The sequence below is a fragment of the Pteronotus mesoamericanus genome, unplaced genomic scaffold (assembly GCF_021234165.1).
Source record: "Pteronotus mesoamericanus isolate MK-2021 breed Mesoamerican mustached bat unplaced genomic scaffold, CSHL_Meso_final contig_182, whole genome shotgun sequence".
Lineage (NCBI taxonomy): Eukaryota > Metazoa > Chordata > Mammalia > Chiroptera > Mormoopidae > Pteronotus > Pteronotus mesoamericanus.
This window is the reverse complement of record NW_026555078.1, coordinates 7,490,804-7,512,363: the sequence shown is the minus strand read 5'-3', so window position 1 is coordinate 7,512,363 and position 21,560 is coordinate 7,490,804. Positions and strand designations below refer to the sequence as shown.

The 21,560-nt window shown below is 38.9% G+C and overlaps 1 protein-coding gene across 5 annotated transcripts in view; it reads left to right on the top strand.

Moving 5' to 3' along the window:
* Window positions 1-2,510: 2,510 nt before the first annotated feature.
* Window positions 2,511-21,560, top strand: part of ZC3H14 (zinc finger CCCH-type containing 14) — a 44,461-nt gene continuing 25,411 nt past the window's right edge. For all 5 annotated transcript variants that reach the window (XM_054567180.1, XM_054567179.1, XM_054567178.1 and 2 more), the window contains exons 1-9: window positions 2,511-2,705; window positions 3,239-3,281; window positions 8,442-8,556; window positions 11,073-11,113; window positions 11,581-11,776; window positions 12,574-13,003; window positions 14,047-14,207; window positions 14,574-14,674; window positions 15,838-15,993. In XM_054567180.1, the coding sequence (XP_054423155.1) occupies window positions 2,670-2,705; window positions 3,239-3,281; window positions 8,442-8,556; window positions 11,073-11,113; window positions 11,581-11,776; window positions 12,574-13,003; window positions 14,047-14,207; window positions 14,574-14,674; window positions 15,838-15,993 (1,279 nt within the window). In that variant the 5' untranslated portion in view covers window positions 2,511-2,669. The remainder of the gene's footprint in view (window positions 2,706-3,238; window positions 3,282-8,441; window positions 8,557-11,072; window positions 11,114-11,580; window positions 11,777-12,573; window positions 13,004-14,046; window positions 14,208-14,573; window positions 14,675-15,837; window positions 15,994-21,560) is intronic.

Here is a 21,560-nt window from a genome sequence, read left to right as displayed (position 1 = left end):
GAAATATCAATTTGTTGTTCTGCTTATTTATGCATTCGTTGATTGATTCTGGTATGTGCCCTGACTGGGTATCAAACCCAAAACTTTGGCATATCGGACAACACTCTAACCAACTCACTACCTGGCCAGAGCTAACATGTCCTTTCAATATTATCTCTGTATTGGCTAAGAATTTTGTACTCAGGAATGGAAGAACATGCATTTTCATTCTTAGTTCTGAAATGGTGGAAAAACAAATAGAAGCAGCGTGCCTGTCTTTTGGACAGTGAATGTCATGAATGCAGGCTTGCTCATCTTTGTGCTCTGGCTCCTAGCACAGTATCTGGCTCAGGGCAGGCATTTAATTTTTAATCAACAAACATAGTGCTGCTATGAGCCGAGCACAGTTTGAAATGCTTCCCAAATATGAACACTTCGTCCTCATTTCATAATAACCCCACGAAGGGGACGCTGGTATCATACTTATGTCACAGATGAAAAAACTGAGGCACAGAGAGGATAAACCACATGCCTAAGTTCTCAGAGGGAGAAGCAGAACTGGGATTCAAACCCAGACAGCCTGGCTCCGGTGTCCCTGTTCTCAGTCACTCTGCTCCACTGCCTCTCATCAATGTTAAATGAGGACATGATCATTGCATTTACCCATGAGAAAGGCTTTTGTGACTTCATCATTAATTTTTTTATCCTACAATATGTAATAAGTGCTTACTATGTGTTTGGCATCATGAAAGACCCTTTGGAGAAATATAGACCTACAAGAAGTTTATAACTTTGTTAGAGAGGACAGACACACACACACACAAAGAGAGAGATACACGTAAATAAAATAAACATTACAGAGAGTATATTGTTTCATAGCAGCAGCTCCCACATAGATGCTGTAGGAATTTAGAAGGAAAAAAATAGTTATGAGATGAAGGACCACATAGCAGTCAGACGCTAGGTGGCCTTACGATTTCTGCCCCTGCTGTTTACATCCTGTATAATCCCCTCTGCTGAGTGTGGGCAGCACCTGTGGCTTGGTTGTAGCTAATAAATATGGCAAGGACAAGGGATTTTGCAGGTTTGATTAAAGCTCTAAATCAGTTGAATTTTTTGGTCAGGTCCTGAGTGGTCCTGACTAAATCAAGTGAAAGCCCTTAGAAGAGGGACCTGGTCTTCCCTCAGCCCAGAGACTCTCTTTGAAGGCATGAATAAGCGAGCAGCCACTGGAGAAAGAGCCATGGCAAGGAACTGGACAACCTCTGGGGCCTGAGGATGGCCTTCAGACAAGAGCCAGGAAAGAGCTAGGGCCCTCACTCATAAAGCCACAAGGAAATTAAATCTAACAATCTAAATGAGCTAGAAAGAGACTTCTTCCTCAGTCAAGCCTCCAGGTGAGAACACAACCTGCCTGACACCTGAACTGCATCCTTCTGAGACCCTGGCCTCAGCTAAGCTGTGCTCAGATTCCTGACCTATGGAAACCATAAGATGATAAATGTGTGTGTGTTTTAAGGTGCTAAGTGTGTGATCATTTGCTAGGCAGCAGTGGATAACTAACAAAGACTACTTCAGGCATTAGTGGATATGGGGAGACCTCTCTCTATGCTTATTCTGATGCCAAAATTTTGTGATTAGGAGCAGGGAGAATTAAGCTGCTTTTGACAGAAATAGGGACATGGGGAGTAGAAACCAACCTGAGTGAGGTGAGGGGATATGCTGAATTTGGAGAAAATACAGATGCCTATCATTAGCTGTAATTTGGGAATAGGGTTTAGGTGAGAACTCAGGGATGATGGAAAATTTGGATATTTTTAGCACAGAGGTAAGAGTTGGTGCCCTGAGAATGAGTTCTCCAGGGGAGATTCAAAGAAAGAGACGAGCAAGAGGATGGGGATTATGTTTTGGGGGAAAGGCCACTGATGAGCCTCAGAGAAAGAAGTGAGAACTAGACCCAGGTGAGCCAGGGTAGTTGTGGAGTCAAACAAAGGACTATGTGTGATGTATTGGTTCCAGTGCACTGAATATTCCATTTTTCCTCCAGGTGTAATTATAATGGCAACCGCTAGGAGGCAGTCTCTATCATACAGGTAGAGAAACAGGGCTCAAATATCTAAACAGTTTAAATATCTATTGGGAGACCACTTCGTTAAGTACGTGACTGTTTAACCACTATGCTGTACACAAAATAATATTAAATGTAAAGTGTAATTAAAGAAAATAAAAAAGTTTAAATATCCAGACCAATACATACTAACAGTAAAGTGAAGGCTAGATTCGAAATCGGATCTCACGCCAAAGCCAGGGATCTTCCCGCTTCACATTTAACTCATCTGTATTTTCCAAAGGAGAGTAAAATTAGCAAGAGGCGCCAAGAGAAGAAAGAACAGTTCTGCAGGTGCCCAGAGAAGCCGAGGTCCTGGGCACGCCGCTGCTCTCCTTGTTGCCAGCAGAGGGCGCGGGAGCGCAGGCTCCTGTAGGCCCTCGTGCGCGCAGGCGCAGGCGCAGGCGCAGGCGCGATCCACTCAGCTTGCTCCGGTGCGCGGCACGGTGGGGGCGGGTCACGCAGACCGCGCAGCTAGAAGCGGTGGTGGCTGTAGCCGCGGGGTTGCGGGCTGGGAACCCGCTCCGGGCTCCGGTTAAGTGAAGCGCCACGCAGTGCTGAGCTCGCCGCCCGCCCTGAAGCCATGGAGATCGGCACCGAGATAAGCCGCAAGATCCGGGTGAGGCTTGAGTCGGGCGGGAGCGGGAAGCCGGGCCTCGGCGGGCGCACGGTTGTCAGGAGTAACGGGGATGGTGGGCCCGGCCTGGACGCAGCGGCCTGGTCGCCGGAGAGTGGTGCCTCCGCGGGCTTGGGGGCAGACGGAGCCGCGGCTGAAAAGGTAGCCGCGGGGAAACAGAAGGGGCGTGGGGGGGCGGTCAGTGAGAGCCGTGCTCAGCTTTGCTGTGAACTGCTTTCGGGTCGTTGCTGGAGAGGGCCGCGGGGACGGAAAAGGGGGTCGGGCAGACGGGGGAGGGGAGCGGGCTGGGAGGTACGCGGAGAGGCTCGGGGGGAGGGGGCCGGGGACGGAGGAGGGGCCGCAGGGAGGTGTCGGGAGGGAACGGGGGAAGGGGCCTTGGCGCCTCTCGCCCCGACCCGGGCGCCCAGGGGGCAGGAGGTCCGCGCACCCTCCCAGTTGCCTCAGCGGTGCAGACTAGGTTTGTTTTCCTAGGGCTTCCCTTCTCTCACGCACTTTTGCCTTTTTTCCCCCCTCAGAGTGCCATTAAGGGGAAATTGCAAGAATTAGGAGCTTATGTTGGTAAGTTGTGTTGCTGTTGTTAGTCTAATGAATTTAGAGTTTGCAGCTAATTAAGTTTCCGTGAGTGCATTTTTCTCATTGTGCGTTTGACTTTGAAGAGACCCTTTTCTGCTTTCAAATGCGATATTCCCTGGTTAGTTCTTTCCTAACCGTTTTTTTTTTTTTTAATCGAGAGCTCTGTATGCAGACTTATTTTTTTTAAAGCTGCCTCTCATTGTGATGTTTTGAAATTGTTCAGCTTCCTCTGTTAGGTACTGGCATGTTTTTATTGTTTTTCCTATTTTGTTTACTTTTCTGTTGATTTTCATTTTTTCGGAATTATTTTGCATATGGGTTACTTGGTATTTTCTGGCATTTGCTTCTGCCATGGTTCAGTGAGTGTTATTTTCAGATCTCTTATTTTTTTTCCTGTTCCTTTCTGTTTTACCTCCGACAGTAACATGTCCTCTTTCTCTTTATCCTTTGTTATCTGTAGAATTTGAATGTTTACTGTGGGCTAGGCGCTGTACTTAACCTTTGTATATGCATTAGGTCGTGATAACCCTCAGGAGGACACTGAAAGGTAAGTAGTAATGTCCCCAATGGTATGAGCGAGGAAACCGAGGCTTGGAGTGCTTGCTTGAGCAAGATTGAGACCTAGGTCTGCCAGGCTGCAGAGCTGGTGCCTCCTGTAGAAATAATAGGTATCACTGACGGTAGTGGTTCTCAGGGTGTGGGAGACTGGAAGGGTCTCTGCAATCAGAATTATTTTCCTGTCAATACTGATGGGGCACTTGCCGCTTTCACTGTGCTGACGTTTCGATTGTGCAGTAGCAACGGTGGGTCAAACTTAGGGTACTTCAGCCTAAATCAAGAAACAAGATCTCACACCAAACTCATGATTCTGTATCTGTTCGTTAATTGCAAGCATAATTCTGTATGAATGTAATTGATAAAGCAGTAAAAATATATTTTTAAAATCCTCGCCCTTGATTACATTTTTAAATATGCAGTGTGAGGACATGGGAAATACCTATAAAGTACTTCTGCTGTATACTGAAACTTGATGGGCTAACTTAGGAAAAAGGATTTGTGAAAGAAAGAAAAAGTGGTTGAGGTGAGAACCGAACTAGCCACTTTTTTCATGCAACATCATTTTTAACTTAAAAGGGCTAAGCTAGTTATAGACACTTGGGTATTTGGCAGACATTTTCTTGAAAGTGAGTAAAGGAAAATAACTGATAGGCTTTGCTACCAATGACAAAAGTTGAGGTTTCAAATGAAAATTAGAGTTTTAGAAAATTTCTGTCTACCTCAGTAAGCTTGACAGCTTTCCAGTATTTCAGAGCCTTTCTGATGAAATCAGTGGTGATATTAACAGATGATTCTTTTATATTGTATAATGAAATGCACCAAAATGGTTTGTATAGCTCAGTGAACTGGTGTTTTGTTTTGTTTTGTTTTGTTTTTTTTCCCAAATGACCGATGCATGATGTTACAGAATTATATGAGGGTAAAGGATCCACAAAAACTCTAGGATGGAGCGATGGGTTTTCCTGCAATGATACAAAAAAGTAAAGTTGTTGATACAGTTTTAGTTTTGATACTACTGCTGACCTTTAAGAAACTATCACTTGTTGAGTTTTGAGGTAGTATCACAAAACAATATCCACATTATCTGCAAAGGCTATTAAAATACTTGTTTTTCCAACTATGTATGTGTTAAGACCAGATTTTCTTCAGTCTTTGTTTAGAACAACATACTACAACAGGTTAAGTGCAGAAGCAGAAATTGGAATCCTGCTGTCTTTTAAACCAGATGTTAAAGAGATTGATAAAAATGTTACTTTATATTTTTGCTTTAATTTTTTGTTTTGGAATATGTTCATAAAAATATCTGTTAATATAAAAGGGATCGTTGTTAACATTTGATAGGTGTATTTTAAACAAATTAATAAATGCATTTTTTAAATTCTCAGTTTTAATTTCCAGTATGGTAAATATCAATAAACTCACATAAATGAAACCTCTCTGGTGGTCATCAATAATTTTTAAGAGTGTAAAAGGCCTCTGAGACCAGATAATTTGAGAATTGCTAGTTTACCACATGCTGGACATGTTACATAAAAGATCTGTTGTTAAGACTTTAATAGGTAAGAAAAATTGAGGCTCATGAGGTTAAAGATGAAGCTGAACCAGGATCGATTTTTTCTTTTATTTGTTCAGCCAGCTTAATGGATGCCAGATATGTATGTGCCAGGAACATGTTTTGGGTTAAAAAGAAGTACACAGAAATGAGAAATTCCTTGATTCCATCGTATGAAATAACAGACATGTTGATAAGTTTAAATTCAATCTTACTGGTGATTCCGGTCATTTATAAAAAACCTCAAACCAATAGTTTTGAGCCTATTAAAAACCTGGTTACAAGCTTAGCAAAGTTCAGTATGAAACATAATTGTAGCCCTGACTGGTGTGGCTCAGTGGGTTGGGTGTCCCCCGCAAAGTGAAAGGTCCCGGGTTCGGTTCCTGGTCAGGGCACAGCCTGGGTTGCTGACCAGGTCCCAGGTTAGGGGGTGTGCTGAGAGGCAACCAAGATGGAGGCAACCAAAATGTCTCTTGCACATTGGTGTTTCCCTTCCTCTCTTTATCCCTCCCTTCCCCTCTTTCTAAAAAATAAATCTTTTTTTTTTTTTTTAAGAAAATGTAATTGTAGTACAAATACCATGTATTTTATAGCTTTCAAAATGTTTTCATGTAGTTCAGCTCTAAATGTGGTGCTGGAGTGGGGTGGCAGGGAGTGTGGCATTTCTCTTACAGGGGAAGAAATGGAGTCTTGGGAAGGCTAAATAGAGCTGGTTAGTGGCAGATTTCAGTGTTCTGGGTTTCTAGTACGTTAACTTTATTTTGGGAACTCGGTGGGCTAATAAACAGGTAATGGTCACTCCTTTAAGCTCCACTAGAACTCTGCTGAAATATGTCTTGACGATTAACATTAACACAGCTTCCCAACTTGTTTGTCTCTGCTTCTTGACTGGAAATTTCTTTGAGGGTAGAGACTCCATATTTGTTTTGTCCCAGGGGCCTACCAGAGAACCTGGTTTTTTCCAAAGCATTGGTATAGTAGGTAAACAGAGGTCATCATTAATAGGTTCTTTTTGAAATAAAAGTGTGCATGATTTATGTTTACAATTAGCTGCCAAATTATTTGTGCATCATTGACCTTCTGAAAAGGGTACTTTCTAATCCTTTTCTTTGCGCTAGAGAAAGTCCTGGAGACTTTTAAGTTTATTGAAATGATCCTTTAATAAATATTTGACAGAATAGTCATGGGGCTGTAAAGTACAGCGTAGAGAATATAGCAACAACATTGTAGTAACTGTATATGGTGTCAGGTAGGTACTAGATCTGTTGGGCTGATCACTTTATAAGTGTCTAATTATTGGGTTGTACACCTGAAACTAATATATTGTATGTCAGCTATAATTTTAAAATGACAAAATATTTTAAAAAGTAAATATTTGACTACCTATTTTCAAGGCATTGGGCAGGATGTGAAAGGTGAACAGCCCTTTTTGTTGAGAGTGATAAGGTCTCTTTCATCTGTTTAAAATGGAGCACTTCAGTAAGGTGACCATTATAACTTGGCACAATATTTCATTCACATTTTAGAGGTATGAATTTACAGAAAGCTTCAAAATTTTTAGTTTTTTGTCCATATGTAGATTTCAAATGAACTTGAGAAAGCAATTAGAATTCTGTAAAAATGTATTATGAACACATTAATTTTTCATTAGAGTCTTATTTCCTATTTTGTATCTACTAAGAAAATAATGTATAAAATTCTAACAGTTTGTTGAGATGTGCTTGCTAAACATTAAACTGCACATATTCAAAGTGTACGGTTTGGTATGTCTTAATATGACTATTTCATAATCAAGCTAATGAACATATCCCTCATTCTCAAAAGTTTTGGGGGCTCCTTTGTATCCCAACCTCCACCTTTTTTTCCTGTTGACACCCTGTACCCACCCAGGCAACCACTGATCTCATTTTTATAAAATTTTAGAATTTGCAAACTTAATATATAGTGACAGCGCAGTCCTCGTTTTCGTCACCAACATTATGAGGGAGAGAAACTGTCAAACTGCCAAAGCATTCCATTTTCTTTGTTGACCTTTCCTGGGTTACTAGTGGCAGCTCACAGTAGGTACACTTCGCATAAATACGCTACAAGGGTTATTTACTAAAATACTTAGAAAGCAGTGGGGGCCTTTTGATATTCCACAAAGACAATAATAAATGGCTAACTACTTGACCTGTAGCTTCTCATATCATATTTTATGCTCCCATCAGATATTCTGACTTCTCTCCATTTGTGGAGAGAAGATTGGGATTTCTCAATGAAGTTGTGCTTTTCTTGAACTGGATTTTTGACATTTCTCCTTGAAATAAATGTCTTGACAGTACTTCTGAAGTGAACCTTTCTGCCTACATAGAAATATTATGAGTATTTAAGGTATTAAAGGAGTTGAAAGAATTTTTTTGGTAGGGGTTAGTGTCCTGATAAATGACTTTTGCTTCCTTACCCTCTCACTGTGGTGGGGTTTTTTGTTGATTTGGGTCCTAGATCTCACCCTCACAATCACTTTGTAGGGGAGGGTATTAGTATAAAACAATGAGTTGAAAGGATTTAATCTAAAGATTGAATTTTTAAACGATGTAGGTCTTTTTGGTTTCAGTTTATCTGATGTTGCTGCAAGGTTGTTACCCTGAGTAATTGAAATTTACCAAGGATAAAAGTGTTCTTGAGAAATGAGTAACAAACACCAAACTAAACAAAACTCATTTTTGAGGAATGTCCATATGCTTCTAGAAGCTTCTTGGAAATTAATGGGCATTGTCAAAAAGATGAAGGAAATGTATGCACTGTCAAATTTGATACTGTAATTCAGAATATCTAGTTTTGTAAGTATTTGTTACTCCAATTCCCATCCTTCTAGTAATCTAAATGCTATAGAATGAAGAGGAAAAAAAGCTCTGCTTTCTTGTCCAACATAATTTCAGTAGAGCTGAGATGCTAATTCTTAGAGCTACGTCTATATTTTCAATCATGTCAACTTTAGATAGAAGAAAATATTGAGGAAAACAAAGTTTTTATATACTTTTCCTTTTAAATAGATGAAGAACTTCCTGATTACATTATGGTGATGGTGGCCAACAAGAAAAGTCAGGACCAAATGACAGAGGACCTGTCCCTGTTTCTAGGGAACAACACAGTTCGATTCACCGTATGGTATGTTTCTGAATATTTACCCCCTTAGACCAAAGTTTGGTGCAAGTCAGAGTAGGTAGTCTGTCTGAAAACAGGTTTCTGATACGAGATTCAGTGTGGAGAGGCAGGTCACGAGCACTGAGAGTGCAGCCTCTGGAGCCAGGCTGCTGTGGTTGAATCCTGGGCCTGCCTCTTGCCTTGGTTTCTCCATTTGTAAAATGGGGACAGTAGATCACCTTTATAGGATCTTGGTGAGGGTTAAGTGAGCTAATGCATGTGATATGCTCACAGCTGTGCGGGGCTCTCAGCAAGTCCATAGTACATGTTAACTGTAGTTACTCTGTTTCCCTTGTAAACTTCTGCATTGTATCATTCTCCTCTAGCCTAAATCAACTTCAGATATTTTTTTGAATTGGGTTGACTTCCTAAATTTTTGTGGTTTTTTTTTAAGTACAGAATTTTTTGAAGTTTGGACTTTTATTTTTTAATTATGTATGTATTTTTAGAGAGGGGAGAGGAAGGGAAAAGGGAGAGAAACATTGATGTGTGGGAGAAACATCAATCAGTTGCCTCTTGCGTGCCCCCAGTTTGGGACCTGGCCCGCAACTCAGCCATGAGTGCTGACTGGGAAGCAAACCGGCAACCTTTCAGTCCCCAGGCCAGTGCTCAATCCACTGAGCCACACCAGCTAGGGCTAAAGTTTGGAATTTTAAAATAGGCAACTCTGTGTTCAAACATAAGTTAATATTGTAATTTTCAGTGCCCTTTTTCAAACTACATAGGCCTTTAGTTTAGAATACTAACCAAAAGCATAAGATTCAGTTTAAGAAGGCAGGTCAGGTTCTGGGACCGGGTTTACGGCAGACTGAGGGCTAGGGGAGGGTAGTGATGTGGCTGAGCATAGAGCAGGAAGTACGGTATAAGGCCCCTCACCCTGGGAACCAGCAGTTACAACCCAGGTGGGTGATGGAGCAGGAGGCAGGTGAGCAGAGGACTGCTTAACTTGAATGGCAAGAGACTGGGACAGGGAATGGGAGACACTAAGGAGGAATGTAAAGCTGGTTAACTTCCTGCCTTTAAACCAAAAGCTGGTCTTGAAGATGTTTTGTCCCAGCAGGTTAAATGTATGCTTTACAACTTTTTTGAAGCTTTCTTGCAATTCCTCAAAGAATTTGCTTTGAAGAACATGGAGTGCAGTAGTCAATCCTCAAATTTTTGGTACTATGTTTGGCACAAAATGTGTGTGACCTAACCCACTTGTTCGCGTTTGTTCCCAGAATTTACCCCACTCTCCTCCACACTCCTCCCCCCACAAAAAAAATCGTGGTGTTTTCACTGGGGAAATTACCATTATCATCAGTGCTTTTTTTTTTTTTTAAAGTCTTCACCATTTCAGGTATTTGTTTGATGTACATTTTAGTGACCTGACTTTTGGTTCAACCTTTAGGTCACTTGAGATTTGAGTCCACTAATGTAATATGAGAGATTGACCTAGTAGATCATTTCTCAGATAACTTGGATGGAATGTGTTAGACAAATTTCTTACATAAACAGACTGTCAACTGAATTAGAATTTAAAATCAAATTAATTCAACTTCACCTTGCCATAAATTCAGTCCTTACTAATGAGTGTCTGTTACAGCCTGTGGAGAACTTAAATCAGGTCACAATGTTAAGAGCTCCTGGTTTTTGTTCCCTAAACTCTTTGAAATGACCCATTAAATTCAGTCCTTTAACATGCCCTGATATAAGTGATGGTGTCTCTCATTTTGGCACTTTGCTTTCCCGAGGTAAACGTTCATTGACACCAGTCCCAAACAGACTGCTCTGATTCCTTGGAGCCCTGCAGTGACTGTGTCCCAGGTGACAGGGCCATGTGACCGGGCTCTGGGTGGAACATCATGGACTGTTTCTGGTGTTGCAGGAGGCATGGCCTCTTGGAAGGGCTGGAAGGCAGATGTGCCCTGTATGTGACTATTCAAATAAAATAGGTTATATGATGAGCAAGATTATAGTCTTTGCTTGTTTACCACATTAGTTTTGTAAAGAATAATTAACAGTGAAATGTGAATATATTTTGAGATTTTTAAGTGTTTTCACCTCAGAATTAATTTTTCAGAAACCATGAGTAGATAAAATTAATTTAAACTACCTAAACAGTTGTAATAGTATGCTGTAGCACACATTTGTGATAGTTTATCTTTCATCATAAGCTACATTGCATATTTAGTCCTTATGAAACAAAATAACATTCTTCCTATATAAGACTGTGGTTGGATCATATGGTTGCCCTTATTTTTTTGCAGAGGCTAGATGTTGAAAATAGTAATAAAAATATGATTTTTGATTGGCTCTTATAGTGTTCATATAAAGTTTTTAAAAAATGTGAAACTTAATACTATATATCCATTAAACCATTTAGCATTTAGTACCATTTATCTGAAGATTGATTCTGTAATGTCAATTTAGAGTGACAGTTGCAATAAAATCTTCACTGACTAAAGGGTGCTTTACTTTTTTATTGTTTTTTCTTTCAGGCTTCATGGGGTATTAGATAAACTTCGCTCTGTTACAACTGGTAAGATTAATAAAAATGGACTTTCTTTGGAATTTGCTGTAGCATATGATTGTTTGCATTCTGAAGACATTTAAACTGCTTTGGGGGGGGAGCCCATAAATTTGAAAACAGTTCATTTAAACATTTTTTAGGAAGCACATATTTTTATGGTTTTAAGAACAATATACAATGTAATTCAATGATAATTTAAATAAAGGAAGGAGAACTAAGCAATTTATCCTTAGGAAGTAATACAAAAGGGTATAACAATTTAATCTTAAGGATGGTTTAGTATTTTATAATTGAAAATTACTTACAAGTTCAGTAATAGTAAAATGAATAAATTATGATGTTACTATGTATGGAGTAATATTCAGCCACTTAAAATGGTGTGGAATAATATATATTGCTTTTAAATGTGTGATGAACAAGGGGAAGGAGCAAAGTAATAAAAGTAGTTTTAAAAGGTCATGTGTTTTTCTCTCCAGACCCCTCTAGTCTGAAGTCTTCTGATACCAACATATTCGATAGTAACGTGCCTTCAAACAAGAGCAGTTTCAGTAGAGGGGATGAGAGAAGGCACGAAGCTGCAGTGCCACCCCTTGCAGTTTCTGGCACTAGACCTGAGAAAAGAGATTCCAGAATTTCTTCCAGTTCACAGGAGCAGAAAACCAATAATGTCAGGTGAGAGTCCTTTGTAGACCTTCTGTGGGCAGATGGGGAGGTATGTGACATTTACATTAGTTTTTATATCTTTAAATTCCCATTTTCAGAAATTTTTGGAAATAGCGAGATGGTCGTGAGCAATTTTTAAAATAAAGAATGGGCCCTTGCCCTGCCTTGTGTGACTCCTTTGGTTGGGCGGCGTCCCGCAAAGTGAGAGGTCCCTCGTCCGATTCCTGATCAGGGCACACGCCTGGGTTGTGGGCCCCGTCCCCAGTTGGGGCACGTGCAACAGGCAGCTGATTGATGTTTCACACATTAATGTTTTTCTCTCCCTCTTTCTCCCTTTCCCTCTCTAAAATAAAACGAATCTTAAAAGAAAAAATAAAGAACGGGCCCTGGCCTTGTTGCTCAGCAGTTGGAGCCTTGTCTCTTATACCAAAAAGGTTGTGGGTTTGATTGCCAGTCAGGGCACGAGCCTAGGTTGTGGGTTTGATCCTGGTTGGGGCATGTATGTGAGGCAGCTGGCGGATGTTTTTCTCTCACGTCAGTGTTCCTCCCTTACTCCCTCCAAAAATCAGTGACCAAATATATTGTCGGGTGAGGATTAAAAAAAGAAGAGTGAATGAGACCACATTATCTCAAATATAGTAAGTCAAATTTCAAAAAAAGAATGACATTTCAAAGTAGATTTTAATTGAATACATAAAGGGACTATTCAAACACTTTCATTACAATTTAAGTAAATACTCTATGACAATTTAAACATATTCCTCTAAATTGGTTTTAATATGTTTTTTTGTGTATGTGTTTAATAGACAGGCATATGATGATGGAACTGCAACCCGACTAATGTCAACAGTGAAACCTCTGAGGGAGCCAGCACCCTCGGAAGATGTGATTGATATTAAACCAGAACCAGATGACCTCATTGATGAAGACCTCAATTTTGTGCAGGAAAATCCCTTAGCTCAGAAAAAACCTACAGTAACGCTTACATACGGTTCTTCTCGCCCTTCTATTGAAATTTATCGTCCACCTGCAAGTCGAACTGCAGATAGTAGTGTTCATTTAAACAGGTTGCAATTTCAACAGCAGCAAAACAGTATTCATGCTGCCAAGCAACTTGATATGCAGAACAGCCGGGTATATGAAACAGGACGTTTGTGTGAGCCAGAAGTGCTTAACAGCTTAGAAGAGACGTATAGTCCCTTCTTCAGAAACAACTCAGAAAAAATGAGTATTGAGGTTTGTATATACTTGTAAGTCTTGGCTTGTTAGCTGAAAATTGACAGTTCTTTATACTAAATGGTATGTGAAGTAACTAAATACATATTGCAAGTTTATTCTGAACTGCTGTGCTATATTGGGTTGGCCAAAAAGTTTGGTTTTTTCCGTTAAGATCGCTGTAGTAATGCTTAGTTGTGTTTAACTTCATTTGAAACAATTTTGTTAGGTTGTATTATGATAGCTGTCATACAAGCAGGCATTTTTTCTTACCAAATTGCTAAATTTTTGTGTAGCCATATTAATATAAAGATGGAAGAAAATACGCAACATTTTCAGTGTACTATGCTTTATTATTTCAAGAAAGGTAAAAATGCAACTGAAATGCAAAAACAGATTTGTGCAGTATATGGAGAAGGTGCTGTGACTTACTGGATGTGTCCAAAGTAGTTTGCGAAGTTTCATGCTGGAGATTTCTCGTTGGGTGATGCTCCATGGTCGGATAGAAATTGGTAGCCATCAAATCGAGACATTAATTGAGAATAATCAATGTTCTACCTCGTGTGAGACAGCCAACATACTCAAAATATCCAGATCACTAAAGTTACTGGTGAAAATGGAAAAATGTGTCTTTTATTTTACAGAAAAAAACGACTTTTTGGCCACCCCGATATTACACTAGTTAGATTTTTCTCTCTGTGACTGATTCCTGCAGAAATTTTACATCTTTACTTTCCTGGTATGCCAACATATGAGATAGTTTTAACCGTACATTGTAGTTTTGCTGAGATTTTAGGTCACTATTAGATATTTCACAGCATGTACTAGTAAATGCTTTATTATTTTCCTCAGCAGTGCTATGTGTTGCTGTTTATAAATGGATGTAAAGCATCAGTTTTTGTTTTCACTAAAGGTTGGCTATTAGGGATAATATTCATATTTTTATAAGAAACCAGGAAATAGCCCATGAATTTTTAATATGATTGGCTTTTTCTTAAAAAAATGCTGTGGTAAAACTTTGTTATTTTCTGAGACTAGGTAAGCATGAATTTATCTGATTGCAGGAAGAAAACTTTCGAAAGAGAAAGTTGCCTGTGGTAAGTTCAGTTGTTAAAGTTAAAAAATTCAATCACGATGGAGAAGAGGAGGAGGAGGAGGAGGATTGTGGGTCCCGCACAGGAAGCGTCTCCAGCAGCGTGTCAGTGCCGGCGAAGCCCGAAAGGAGGTACCTGCACATGTCTGTGAAGTAACCTTGAATTGCATGGTGGAGTCTTCTGGGTTCTTAAAGAGGATATCATAAACATAAAAATTTAATAGCATACGAGACTTTTCCATTGGTTTTTGAGAAAAACCTATTAATGAAAGAAATTTCTTAAAATTGGAGAAATTGTAGAGGATATTAAAAACTAACAGGTGGAAAAGTTGAATGGATTCATTATCGTTAAAAGTTAATAAGGTTTAGGTCTAGTTGTCATGTCCTAAAAACTGCAGCTGTCCAAAACCTAAGAGAAAGCTGTAGTAAAGGCGTAATGGATGGCTAGCACATCAAGAACTGAAATCTATAATAAAATATTTTTCTTAACTTTTTTAGACCCTCACTTCCTCCTTCTAAACAAGCTAACAAGAATCTGATTTTAAAGGCTATATCTGAAGCTCAAGAATCTGTAACAAAAACAACGAACTATTCTACAGGTAACTTAAAGGAGTTATGTTTTTATTGAGTAAAACGATTTTTGTAACTCTTGAGTAAGCTAGAAACAATTGCTCCTCGGTGTGGTACGATAAAGATGCCTACCCCATGTCAAGACCAAGATGAGGCTCATAGAGCAATGGTTTTAAAAGGAGATTTGACTAGTTTGAGAAACGTTCCTGTCAGTGGACTTTAGCTCTTTGAGCAACTACAGTGTCATTTACTCCCTCTTCCCAGTGTGTATGAAACATCGTAAATATAAATTATTAACCTGTTTTAAAATAAAGGAAATGTGTCAGCCATAAGCTAGTTATACAGAAAGGTCATTCTGAAATGCAAACCAAATCAGGGATGCCATATTGTCATTAAATTCTTTATTCTATGCCCTGTATACTGGAGCCATTGTATGAAACTGTTGTTAATAAGTTGATTACCTACTTTAAAATTTATTTTTGCTACATGTTTGATGACTTCTTTTAGCACTGTTTTTGCTTTCCATTATTTTTTGCATCTCTTTTTGTGACCCCTTCCTAAAGTGAAGTAAACCATAAGCTCTCACCTTTTGACCCTAAGAGCCATGTTTCCCCCTGCTTCTCCTCATCCCTAATTTAACCTGTGAACATGAAATTGAACATGGTTTGACATACAGGATAAGGATTATTTGGCCTGTACTTGACCTAATAATTCCTCTATTTCCATTCCCATTTTTTTCTGTCACGATACTGTTTAAAATGATGAGAAATTTAGAGAATTTTACTCAGTGTGACCTTGAAATTTCTTGCTATTTATGATAGTTGGAGATAGCCCAAGTCTTTTTGAGAAATAGTATTGAAATTGTTTCTTTACCTAGTTTATCTGAATTTGAAGTTGTTACAGGATCGTGAAGCAGAATTGCATTTGGTTCAAAATGAATACATATGTGCTTCAGTGTATATATGGCGTGTGATTTAAAACTATAGATGTTTACATACATGTTGGTATTTAAGTCAGGTTATCTATCTCTTGAGAATATTGTAAGAAAAAATGAGGTGGTATCTGTGAACTGTTTTAAACTTCCCATGTTCTGAAGTGAAGGAGGTATGGAGGTATTTACATTAACATGACTGGTGAGTTTGATGTATTACTACATTTGCATTTCCATCTTTTTTTGCTTTTTATATAAAAGTCTCACAGAAACAGACCCTTCCAGTTGCTCCCAGAACTCGAACTTCTCAAGAAGAATTGCTGGCAGAAATGGTCCAGGGACAGAGCAGGACCTCTAGAATAAGTCCCCCACTTAAAGAAGAAGACACAAAAGGAGATAATATAGAAAAAAGTCAAGGTAATAATTTAAATGAAATTTCATTCTTTATTAGACTTTTTTCATGAGGCATTAAATATTTTTCAGTGAGTGTTTATGAAATGTTATATTATGAAAAAAGTGCTCACCAGCCCAAAAACAGAATAAGAAGGGACCATGAGGAATCTATACCTACATTTCTCAGAATTTTAGAAACCTGTTTGTTGTGGAAATTTTTAATGTTCTCAGCAGTGGGAAGAATAGTGCAATGAATTTCCATGAACTCTGTCACCTAGCTTTAATGTGATCAGTATTTTGCTAGTCTTTAGAAAGTGCCAATTTAAAGATACATAGGAATATATGTTACAGCTTTCCTTCTTTTTGTTAATTCTTCCCCTGTTCTCTTGAATTTGAAATCTTACCTAAATCTGCCCCTTCTCAGTGTCCTGTGTGTGTCTCTCTCTCTCTCTCTCTCTCTCTCTCTCACCTGCCATATATGCCTTATTGTCCCAGTGGCCCTACTTTATCAAACCCTTATGCCTGACTGTGCTACAGTTAGCTTCCAGCTGATCTCTGCGCTTCCTTTCTCTCAACCCCCCCTGCCCAGCTGCTGCACAGTCTCTGTCTAAAGCATGATTTACTATGGGACTTCTTTGTGAGAGCACTTACAGTGTTGCTGTGCCCCTACCCCGCACCCCATCAGTGCATGGCCCAGGCCTGATGCCATCAGCCTGGCCTCCCCAGCTTCCTTGCCAGGCTGTTCCCCCACTGTTCTCCACTGTTTGTTCTGTTCCCATTAGGAAAGATTCTAGTTTCTTCTTTTTTTCTGCTACTATGATCTGAATTTAAAAGCCCCACCAAAACTGTGTGTTCATCATGTTATATCTAATACACTTTTCTCTCACTAGGCTATGTTTTTTTACTCCTCTTCAGCTGTGTCCTTTAAATTGTTCTGGGTTCATCTCACATACACTTGATTAATGAAGCTTTGTGAGTTCATCCTGTATTTGTCGTCTTTGTTCTCTCTTTTTAAAAAAAATCTTTGACTGTACTCCATGTCTTTGACTTTGTAATTCATTCTTTGACTATTTTCCATGTCAGCATTATGTGCAGTTGCAATAAATGATGGACATGAGTATAGGAAAACCCAAAACAGCCAGTAGGTAGTAACTGAAAACTCTGAGTGGGCCAATTTGTGAAGAGTAGCTGGTTTCGAGCTTCAGTAAAAGGGATTACAGTGGATTGAAGCCAACGATTTCACAATGATATTTTTATTTGCTGTTCCCTTTTTTTCCCATGATATTTTTAAAGAAGTAGACCCTTAATTGGCCCCCTTCTGGAAAATAATAAATACTCAACCAGATAAATAATTGAACACTTATGGTGTCTTCTGTGGTACAGGAATTAGCATGTTTTTATAAAGTTTTATTGGAACTATGCCACCTTACTCATTGTTGTATTATCTCTGCCTACTTTTGTACTATAGCTGCAGATTTGAACAGTTGCAATAGGCCATATAGCCCACATAACCTAAAATAGAAGATGTTTGCCAACCCTAGATATAAATGAGGGAAGCATCTTTTAAAATAATTCTAGCTAGTAAGTAAAAACAAAATGAGAGAATTACAGGGGTTTATTTTTGTTTGGTTTTTTTGCAACTTAGGAATTAAAGAATCTAGGTGCTGTTCATAATAGCTACTAACACTTTTTTTAAAAAATGAAAACCAACCATTTTGTGCCTCCTGATGATGAAAATAAAACTACCTTAGTCTTGTCAGAGGATTTTAATCTGAGTGATCAAGTCTGGTCCAGCGGTCACCTTGCAGGAGTACAGAGGCCAGAGAAGTATGTTGGTTGTACTCTGAGCATACAACAGGCAAAGTTCAGTTTCTGGGAGTTACGTAGGTCAAAAAGCCGGAGAATTTTGGATTAAAAGACTTAGCCCTGGCTGGTGTGGCTCAGTGGATTGAGCTCCGGCCTGTGCACCAAAGGGTCACTGGTTCAATTCCCAGTTGGGGCATGTGCCTGGGTTGTGGGCCTGGTCCCTGGTAGGGGGTGCGTGAAAGGCAGCCACACGTTGATGTTTCTCTCCCTCCCTTCCCCCTCTTTAAAAATAAACTTAAAAAGTTCATAAATTGGGCATCATTATATTATTTTACCCAGGTAGTGTTTCTTTGGACACATCTGTGTTTGCCGTTTTTTGTTCTCATAGGTATCTCTTGAATGTTATTTGGGGGTCATGATTTTCTAATATTTTGAAGTATTTTTAAAGTATATTCTTTGGGAGTTTCTTTAAAACAGATCTGTTGGTAAATTTCCCAAGAGCCTATTTACCTATAAGCATTTTTGTTTCTCCTTGTTCTTATGCAGTAGTTTTTCTGGATACCCACATCTAGATTAACAATAGTTATTTGCTTTTAGCACCTCATCTATCTTATCCCATTGTCTTCCTGCTCCCGTTACTGTTGAGTGGACTTCTGTCATTCTGATTGTTTGTTGTTCCTTTGTAGGTGATCTGTTCTTTCTCTGGCTGCTTTCAAGATCTTTGTCTCTGATGTTCTTTGATGTGTCTAGGTGTGGATTTTCTTTTATTATTTCTATTTGGTATATGTTTTAATAAAAATACTTGAAACATTTTACATTTTCAAATGCATACTCATAGAAAATTTGGAAAAACAAATCATTGTAATGTCTGCTAATAAAGTAGTAAATAAGCAAATAGTATAGATATATTTAAAATAAAAAGCAGCATTCCTTGCTTCATCCTTCTCCACACTAGGCCTCCCCAGAGGCCACTGCTTTTGAATGATTCTGTTTATGACTTTCTTTTATTTTCTCTATGTGTGTAATAATTTGCTTATACCACTGTTTCTTAATTTACCAACTATAGATGGTCTCTTAATTTCTTGGTATTTCAGAATCTAACTCACTTTTTCCTACCTTCAAGCCCGTACAGTAAAATTACTATTTTTAGTTCCTTTATTGGTTATTTTTATAATGTTAAGAAATACAACTAAATGTCTATTTCTTGTCTGATTAGTTATATTTCAATATGTTTTAACTCTCCAAAACCTAAGGGTATATATGTCCTTTAATTTTTATTCACCTTTTTTCTTACCTTCTAAATTTTGTCATGATCAAATTTATATTTTATTTTGTTTCCTAGTTAAGACTACCATTCTTTGTCGGTTAAGTCTAAATATTGAGATTCAATAAGCATTTACATTATTAAAACTATATAAATATTATGCACTACAGGACCAAATTAATTATTTTGTTCTGTGGTTCTTTGTTTAGCGTTCCCTTCCTCTTTGGGCAATTTTTTTATTTCTTTAGGTTCTTCTGGGGTTTGTTTTCCCCTTCTTGCTTTGCCTACCTGAATTATAGCCTAGAGATCTGTCATTTTATACTCTTAAATCTTTGGGTTCCCCTTTTTTCTTAGGTACCTTCCTCCTAAATAAAGCTACTATCCTCTTGCTCATCTGACTGGTTGCTCTCTAGGTCTGCTTCAATGCTTTCATCTCAAGACATTCTTTCCCTCAGTTTGCTCTGCATTTCCTGGGTCCCACTTTGGCTTCTCAGTATATTCTTCTGTTTTGTCCCTGCATCATGAAGAAAAAAGTATGGAAGGTAAATTGTCTGAGTGCTTAGAAATCTAAAGATACCCTGGTACTTAATTGATAGTTTGGCTACTAAAAATGTCTAAGTTGAAATAACTTTCTTCAATACTTCAAAGACATGGCTTTATTTTGAGGCTTCCTTAGTTTGTTATAGAATACCTGGGGGTTTTCCTGTGTTCTGATGTCTCGAATTTACTGTGGTAAGTCTATGTGATGATGAGTCACTCTTGGGCTGGACACCTTGTGTACTCTTAATGTAAAAATCCATTCTTCCCATCTTGAGAAATTCTCTTAACATTATTTCTTTACAGGTTGTTCTCTATTTTCATTGTTCTGTTCTTTGGAAATTCTGTTAGTTGGATGATAAAATTCCTGCTTTTATTTTATCTCTTACTTTTCTCTCCATTTTGGTTTGATACTCTGTTCTGGAATATTTTCTGGTCTTTATCTTCAATCCCCCATTTTTTTCCTTATTTATGCAAGCATATTTTTAAATTTTTGCAAGCTCGCTCTTGTTCCGTTTTTCACAATATCTTGTTTTGTACAGACAGTATTATTTTAAGTTTGTTTGAGAAACATAATTAGAGGGTTTTTTTAAGGTTTTATTAATTTTTTTTTTGTAGAGAGAAACTCTAAAGGAAGGGAGGGAGAGAAACATTGATTGGCTGTGTCTTTCACATCCCCACCTGAGCCTGTGGCCTGCAACCCAGGCATGTGCCCTGACTGGGAATCAAGCTGGTGACCTTTCAGTTCGCAGGCTGGTTGGTGCTCAGTCCACTGAGCCACACCAGCCAGGGCGAGGATTTTTTTTTTTTTTTTTTTTTTTAAAGAATTGTTTTTTGTCTCTTCATTGGTGGTTTTCTTCATAGTACATTTTTTGTCTTCTTTCTTTAGACCTCTCATTTGCAGCTCTTTCCATCAATGTCTGCAAACAGGTGGTCCCTCGTTTAAGAAAAGGGTAGTGCAAAGGCTCACCTAGAATTGTGATGTGGGCTAACATTTACTGTGGGCTGGCTTTGTTCTGAATAAAGCAGATAAGAAAGTGGTGCAGTTGGCCTTGAAATGGCCGAGGAACTTTCCTGGGAGTTCTTATCCTCCCACTATCCACACTCTCCTCAATTTGCTGAGTTTTTTTGAGGAAAGAACACTTTTTAATAATTTTGTAAATTTTGTCTTTTAAATACCTGTGACTGTATCGTTCGCAAACCTTGTGATTCATACCCTTTGTAGTTGTCTTTGCTCATTGCTCCAGTCTCTCACTGTTGGATTTCCCTTTGTTCATTTCATCCATATCAAACATCATCTGAGCCTGCCAACTCCCAAATTTGTATCTGCAGCCTGGACCTTGTACCTGAATTCCTGATTTCCATTTAACTGCTTAGTCTGTATTTCTTCCTGGATATATAATAAACCATTTTAAACTTGTCTGAAACCTACCTACTAAGTAGATCGTTGCCTCTGGTCTGTTCTTTCTTCAGTCTTCCTTATTTTAATTAAGGCAGCTCTGCCTTTCTAGTTGCTCAGGTCAGAAACCTAACGCTGTTTATTCTTCTTCCTTTCAAACTTGGGACCATTCTTCCTTTTTTCTCTCTCTCCTTCCTTTCTCTTTTTCTCTCCTTTTACCTCTCTCCCTCCTTTCACCTTTAGTAAATCCTGCCAGCTTCTACCTTCAGAATATATTTAAATTCACCCAACCCTCATCAGCTCTGCCTCTACCATCCTAGTTTAAACTGTCACCCATTACTTGCCTTCATTATTGGAATAGTGTTCTTATGGGTCTAGATGCTTGCCCTCCTACAGTCTGTTCCACACAGCAGCAGAGCGACCCTTTTAAACGGTAAGTTAGATCACTCACATGCCCAGAACCCTCTGGTGGCTCCCCATTACACTCTAAGTGAGAGTCAGAGTTCCCCCTGATCTCGTCATCTACCACCCTCCCTCCCTCCCCTGTGTTCTCCTTGCAATTCCCTTGACAGTGTTAGTGTTGCT